Source organism: Nicotiana sylvestris, chromosome 4 (assembly GCF_000393655.2).
Source record: "Nicotiana sylvestris chromosome 4, ASM39365v2, whole genome shotgun sequence".
NCBI classification, from domain to species: Eukaryota; Viridiplantae; Streptophyta; class Magnoliopsida; order Solanales; family Solanaceae; genus Nicotiana; species Nicotiana sylvestris.
This window is the reverse complement of record NC_091060.1, coordinates 119,347,306-119,355,077: the sequence shown is the minus strand read 5'-3', so window position 1 is coordinate 119,355,077 and position 7,772 is coordinate 119,347,306. Positions and strand designations below refer to the sequence as shown.

Below are 7,772 nucleotides of genomic sequence, written 5' to 3'. Positions count from 1 at the left end.
CAAACTCAATTAAGTAAAAAGTTTTAATCAATTACCGTTAATAATTTCTATATTAGTTGTCTCGGTTGAAAAAGCTTTTCAAAGCTAAATCAATAAAGTTCAACATGATAATATAAGAGAGATTAAACAAATTGGTTAGACATTGGCAATTAGATTTCGATAAATTATAAGAGAAAAAATAATTTAAAAAATTAAAGGCCTCACTTTTTGTCTTCGCCCTAGCCCATATTATGTCGAGCCGCCCCTGCCAAACATTATTTGCCATCGATATTTCCTAGAATTTTTGGTGTGAACTCCCAAAGTGCAGATCAAAACCATTGATATCTTTGATAAATCCGTATAAAACATATTGCTTAAGCTTGCTTATGCTATCTAATTATCATATTTTTGACAGATGTAGGGGTGAACATTATTTTCACGCTTTTCTTTAAACTAACAAAAGGCATATTGCCGGCAAAAGCATACCAAACGGTTGCCGGAAACTAGCTGCCATTAATTATTTAGAAATAAGAAATGAATAAACGAATATTTATAACTCCATTTGTATTTGCCGCCGAATTCTCCAAATTCAGAAATTCTTCTCAACTAACTTCCGGAAAGGTAAAACCCCAGTTCCTCAGTCCAAATTTTTTGGGGTATGAATATTGGGTTTACTGAGCTGAGGTTGTGCACCAGTTGAATTTTTTTGCACTGCCTTGCTTCTGCTGTTTTTTCAAATCTCTGTCCTTGGAGCAATGATAAAGTTGTCTTCATCACGCGTTGGATGTTTGCATCAGGGTCACACTCCTTGTGTACGGCCCTTCCCGGACCCCGTGAATTCAGGATGCTTCGTGCACCTGCCATTCTTTGTCTTTCAATCCCTATCCATTCTTTTTGTTTTATTGTTTCTTAACGATTTGGGAATATCAAAGATTTTGGGTATTCAGATTATGCAAGTGTTGCAGAAATTTTCCAAATTTAGTGTCTTTCTTGATCAGGTCAATCTGCATCACATTCCTTGATATTCTTAAATTGCTTTTATGTAGTATTCACCCATAATTTTTTCCTCATTTGGAAATTTTGATGTGTGATGCAGTGACGGAGCCAGAAATTTTATCAAGGCGATTCAAAAAATTTGAACGTGTGACCCATATCAATTTTTGGACTATCTTTGCCACTACAAGTGATTCAAAAGTTAATATATATATATATATATATATATATATATATATATATATATATATACACGAAAAAATTGTTTTTACCCTATTTGCACAGCACAATTTTCCATAAGACGATTCAATTGAAACCACTTCCTTGGTTGTGGCACCGCTTCTGATGTAGGAATAGATAAATTCTTTTTAGGGAAACGACTATTAAGAAGTGAACTTGTTAGGCATGCTCTATGTATATGTTGTGTGGCAACGATTCTCTATTTTTATTCAGCATTTCAGCTTTTACTGGATTTTTTGAGAAATGAAAAATATTGGTATAATCTAAATTTTGAGGAAAGATATCAAAGTGTTGTTAAAGCTCAATCCTTAGATCTAAAGCCTTGGTCTAGTTGAAGTTTGACGTGCAGCATGTGTGTTTCATTGCCCGTTATCGAGTGATTGCATCATGCCGATGAAATACTATTCCACTGCTTCCTTTACCAGTTAATTCGAATACAGATATGGATCTTAAGGGTCAGCGTTATCTTTGATCGAGATATTTTTTCTGACTGATGATTGGTTATATGACCGCTTCTCAAGTCTTTATCTTCTTAGCTAAATAAACCATCTTGTCAGGTTTTGGCATGGATGCAGTTGATGATGCTGATAAGTTACCAGAAACAGCAATAAATGAAGTGACATCCTTCTTTGAGTCAGCTCCACCGCTGACGGATGCTGCTGAAACTGAAATATGTTTGAAGGAGTTCGTTGATCGCAATACCTCATTATCAGGCAGTTATTATTTCTTTAAAAATCAACATCTCATAGTTTTTAGCCTTTTAATTCTCTTTTCTTCAAATATAGATGCTAGACTTTCTTTTGTGTCTCCGTGTTCAGTAAATGGAAAAGCAAACAGGGTGGTGTGTGTGACTTCTGGTGGTACAACTGTTCCTTTGGAAAAGCAATGTGTTCGTTATATTGACAACTTTGCTTCCGGTCATAGAGGGGCCGCATCCACAGAGTATATCACGAATATCATGCTTAGATGCTTTGTTTACATTTGAGCTCTACATACATTTGACATTCAAAAATGACAATGGAACTGCAGATACTTTTTGAAGGCAGGTTATTCTGTAATCTTTCTCTACCGAAGGTCTGTAATCAAGTGCCAAGTTAATTTATCTGATTATCGTGGTACGTTGATTTTAGAGTAGTAACACCATGAGATATGCAGGGGGGGCTGCCAGCCATTTTGTAGTTTGCTGCCGGATGACCCGTTGCTAGAGTGTTTTACTGTAGCTGATGATTCAATTATTGAAAGTACGTAGTTTTTATACTTTCATGCTCAGTATTGTGGCACATGTTACTTCATATTTTCTGCCTTTTAATAGCATGTTCACAAGGAATTCCCTGTAAACTTCGTAGGTCCACATAAATAATAGTCAAATGCTCAACAGCTCGTCATACTTCACTATATAGAGGTGCAGGTGAATCATAATGAAATAGATGGAGGGAATCATATTGTAAAGAAAGTCAGAAGTTAGCTCATTACGCCTCAATCCCAAACTAATTGGGTCGACTATATAAATGCTCTATATCTATTCCACCTTATTACTGCCTTTCGTTCCAATATTAATAAATAATTCGTCCTTTAAGGCAATTAAAAGATCTCTAAAGGTAGAGATTCTCGTAATCTCACACCTATCCCTACACATACAAGTCTTAGCTTTGCTAAAATGATTTCTGCAAACACCAGAACTAGTGTAAGTGAAATGAATGATAACCCGCAATCTTAACTTATTGGTGTTGACTATGGATCATCTGTTAGCTTATGAGAATCATAAGATAAAGGAAAAGCAAAAAGAAGGAGATCCTCAGTTGGGAATGAAATATGCTCCATGTCCCCTTATTAATGTATATTTTTCACCTGGTGGAGTTTGCAATCTAATTATTGACTAGCTTGATCTTCCTTTTCCTATTTCTCAATGCTGTTAAGTTTACTGGGAGAGATCTTACCACCATTGTTCTGAGTATTTTGAATCCCAATTGATTTTGTCGACCAGTTTACACTTTTCAGTCTAATGACCATATTTCTGTTGCACTGGTTTTCAGTGGATCCATTGCATGCCGAAACAGTGAAGAAAGCCATTACTGAAACTCGTGCTGTATGAATTATTACTTATTGATCATTTTCTTCCTATTTGTTTGATCTAAATACTATCTTTATTCATTTTGAACAGACACTGTAAGAATTTAATAATTGCAGGCAGTTGCTGATGGCATCCTGTTGAAACTTCCATTTACGACAATTTTTGAGTATTTGCAGGTTTCTTTTAATATATCAGTGAAATCTGTTTCACTGTAAAATCAATGTGAATTGTCTAAACTTCAACTTCAAATAAGCTTCATATGAACTTCTTTAGCATGCTCTGCGGAGGCCAGTAGCACTTTTATTAATGTTATGTTTGTTACTGGCAGATTCTTCAGCTAATTTCTGCATCATTGAGGGGCCTTGGGCCTAGTGCTATTTTCTATCTTGCAGCTGCCGTTTCTGATTTTTATGTTCCATGGGAAAGCATGGTAAACATTTATGTTCTTGAATATAGCTTCTCCTATTTTGCATTTGCTTTGGTTGTATTTGCGTTGGGAATGGATGGATTTAGTGCTTTGTGAATTTTACTTGTCCTTCTTTCTTGCGTCCCATTGCCCCCCCCCCCTCTCTCTCTATATATATATATTGCAAATGGTAGTTATATGACATGTTTGAATCGACTTATAAAGGTGAAAATGGTACTAGATCTATTTCCTCTAAATGTGCTGCTATCTTTTTTACATGTTAGCTCTTTTTCACAGGCTTTACATAAGATCCAGTCAGCATCTGGTCCTCTGGACATGCGACTCGCCCAAGTACCAAAGATGCTTTCAGTGCTTAGGAATGAGTGGGCACCGATGGCCTTCTACATATCTTTCAAGGTAGGTGATCATCTTGTATGGTTTGGTAAAATTATGAACTTTAACAATGCTGTGCTTTGTCTTTTGAAAAGAAAAAAAAAAGGCACTACTTATGAAGAAATGATGACTTGACAGGAATCCTGAATTTCTAACATCTTTTATATGTGAGTGTGTATATGTATGGCGTGTGTTGTGCCAATTTTGTATTATATATGTGTACGTATTTTGCTATTTAAATTCACTTGTCAAGATGAACTCAAAAGACACCTGAAATGATCCACTTCATGGAACTTCCAAGATCGAAGTCAAGTTCCCTGTATCTTAGTTTTGCAACTACAGAAATCTGCTTTTGAGCTGTTTTTAAATGTTTGACTCACTTTTTCAAGTTTAATATTTTAGATCTTTCACAAGTTACAACAGTTGGAACTCGTTAAAGAATTTATATTTCGGTATATAATGTAAACTTTTTTCTGTCAAACCAGCTGTACTTATGGAGTCTAATATTTAAAAATATTTGTACCATTATACAATATAAAATGTAGAGTTAGTTCAGAGTACCTCCTCAATGTGTTTCAAATCTATTTGTGTCGCATAACTGAACGGAAAAAGCAAGGTTTTTGGTATCAGGTTCTGCAATATTGGGTCTTTGTTGGGTTTGGATTGGATTAGTCTTGTTTGGGGTGGGTTTTTTTTTTTTTTTTGGGGGGGGGGGGGTGCGGGGGGGCATGATTTGCTCACATCTATATAGAATGCTGTAAAGTTGCTAGCCTAATCTTGTTTTGCAAATGCTTATGCTTTTGGAAGGACCCCAGAGGCGGATACAAGATTTAAACTCTATGCGTTCAACTTTTAAAGTTTTTTGCTTTGAACCCATTATACTTTTAAAGTTATGAGTTCATATATACTATTTGTTGCAATTTTAGTGAACCTTTACACATAAATTTATGTTCCGCGCTGAAAGTAAGATAAACTCGGTACCAAAGGGCTGGATGCGCCCCTACTTACCCCATTGAGTTAGTAAATATCTGTACATATGTTTGGAAAAATATAAGGTTAATCAGTTTACAGAAATAAGATGTCAGAAGTTCGTTTATTTGTCCTTGAGGCACCTAATATGCTTGTCATTCTTTGGATGAGATAGGCCTCTTTCTGCAGTTAGTCTGGACAGTTTTTGTCATCGAATCCATTTGTTGTTTTAATTTTGTTAGGAAGTTCTTCATATCATTTCGTTACTAATTTTCACATCTACTATTTGGCAGCTAGAAACAGATAAAGATATCCTTTTAGCAAAGGCTGATATGGCCCTCAAAAAATACAAGATGCATATGGTGATAGCAAACGAACTTTCAACCCGTAAAGAGGAAGTTATAGTTGTGACAGAGCAGGAAAAGGTCACAGTTCGCAGGGACAGCACTCAGGCTGGGGCTGAGGTTGAGTGTCCATTGGTCGAGCTTGTTGTTGATAGACATTCAGCATATATCAAGAAGGTTGATGCATGACCACTGTATGGGGCGCAATTGTATCAATGGCTATTTATCAATTAAATATCGAGTTACAAGGATATTTCTGAAAGCTGACATAGTGTAACCAGTTGTTTAAAAAAATGCACTCTGGCTCTCCTGAAAAGGGGGAAGGAGAAGAGACTAGTCCTGTTTAGTTTGTCTTATCTTTGATCGAAAATCTGGTTTTTATTTCTCTTTCTTATTGTTTGAATAAATTCATGAAAGTAAATGCAGCTATGCACAACATATGTAATTTTCTCTAGATGTCATGTGGTGTCTGTTATTAATGATGCCAGCACTTGAATATTATTGGGATAATTTGCAAAAGTCTATAGTATATGTATTGTCTATCTCTAGTACTATGTATACCCCAAGACTTTGGGACGAGTCCTCCAATTTGAGCTCAATTTCTTGTAATCAACTATGCCCTAGATTGGTTTGCACCATTTTACACAATGTAATCGAGGCTAAGGTTTATGTCCTCCTCCGTGTAATTATGGGAACTATGATATTTTTTCACTAAAGTCATATAACTTTGTTTTCTCACACAAAAGTCATAAAACATTCACTATTTTACTCAAAAAAGTCATAGTTAACTGGCAAAGACAATTCTTCGGTAATTTTTTCGTATTTTACCAAATTTTTTTATTTTTAAAATTCAATTTAATAAATTATGACTCAATTGAAATAGGAAATTTTACCTCCTATAGCAAAGGCATACACTCTATTCAGAGGTGGATCCGGGATTTGATTCTTATGAGTAGGAACGTTCATGGTTCGGTTTGGATCGGTTTTTCCCTAAAAAGAAACCAAACCAAGTAAGTCGGTTTTTCAAATATTAGAACCAAACCAAACCAATTATGTCGGTTTTTTCTCGATTCGGTCTATGTCGTTTTTCGATTTTTTCGGTTATTTGTCGGTTTTTTTTTTAAATATAAGACATACACTACTAAACACACATTTCGGCGACCACATTTTCAACGTAACATTATCAAATCAATTGCCCTTTGAGAAATATATTATTTACCAAGATATATTGATGATAATTGAATCAAATAGTGATGAATAATTTAAGGACTCAATTAAAAATATATTATTTTTAACATGAAATAGATTCTTACACCTAACAAAAGAAAACTACCAATTAAACTAGAATGTAAAGGTAAAGAACAGTACTAAAAGTGCAAACGATTAATATTTACTATGAAATTTTTAAAACTTTGTATAAAAATATACGTATATATAGGTGTAATAATAAATTTAAAATAGCTACTCCTATATTCGGTTTGGTTCGTTTTTTTTTAATTAAAACCAAAACCAAACCAAATTTGATCGGTTTTTAAATTTTAAAACCAAAACCAAATCAAACCAAAAAGTATCGTTTTTTTTTGTCAGTTTGGTTTGGTTTTTGGTTTGGTTCGGATTTTCGAATTTTTATGAACACCCCTACTTATGAGTTCCTACCATAATTTTAAATTTACATGCAATAATAACTAGGTTTACAGTTAGATATTTAATTATAAACTAGTTTTAGTGTACGTGCGTTGCACGTGTATTTTGTGTCTATTAATAAAGATTATATAAAATTTAGAATAAAAATAAATTATTTGTAATAGCAATTAACATCGAGATAAATGCAGCATATAGTTGCACATGTATCTTATAGACGATGATTTTGGTGTAAAAAATATTACTCAAAGTATAAATATTATATATACACGCTATTTAGCGTGCTTTACGCGTGTACCTCGTCCGAATAAGTAAATTTTCTTTATAGATCTTATAATTATTACATTAAAAATTATATGAGACTCATAAATAGAAGTACGTAAAAGTAAAAAGTATAAATTTCTAAAATTTATCATTGTTAATTTTATTTATTTAACTCAATGAAGGAAGAAACTTCCATATAAAAATCTTTAATTTATTTCCGTCAATATATTAAACTTAAATTTGTAACGATATAAATAAATAATCTTTTAGAAACTTGTTATATGAGAAATACTAAATGAATTTAAGGTACAACTTATATTACTTCGGAGAAAAACATAAGCTGAAAATTATAAAAGTAGCAATGTAGGTTCTAGGTGGTGGAAGGAAAAAAAACTCTCTTTGGTAATTCGAGAGTGAATAACAAGGATCATTTTATTGTAATTTACACAATTCCAATAAGAAAAGGATTTAC

General features: G+C 33.7%; 1 protein-coding gene across 8 annotated transcripts; it reads left to right on the top strand.

The window, feature by feature from the left end:
- Positions 1 to 241: 241 nt before the first annotated feature.
- LOC104238619 (phosphopantothenate--cysteine ligase 2-like) lies at positions 242 to 5,935 on the top strand. Of its 8 annotated transcripts, none has more exons than XM_070172209.1 (10): positions 242 to 600; positions 1,770 to 1,928; positions 2,031 to 2,154; positions 2,242 to 2,286; positions 2,368 to 2,453; positions 3,246 to 3,298; positions 3,400 to 3,459; positions 3,612 to 3,713; positions 3,987 to 4,106; positions 5,345 to 5,935. In XM_070172209.1, exons 2-10 carry the CDS (start codon positions 1,778 to 1,780, stop codon positions 5,582 to 5,584), a joined length of 981 nt encoding a protein of 326 aa, XP_070028310.1. In that variant the 5' UTR covers positions 242 to 600; positions 1,770 to 1,777; the 3' UTR covers positions 5,585 to 5,935. The 8 variants fall into 8 exon arrangements, with proteins under 8 accessions (XP_070028310.1, XP_009791329.1, XP_070028309.1 ...); XM_070172208.1 differs by lacking the exon at positions 242 to 600 and adding an exon at positions 607 to 791 and having other exon boundaries at positions 1,770 to 1,925; XM_070172207.1 differs by lacking the exon at positions 242 to 600 and adding an exon at positions 607 to 791.
- The last annotated feature ends 1,837 nt before the right edge of the window (positions 5,936 to 7,772 follow it).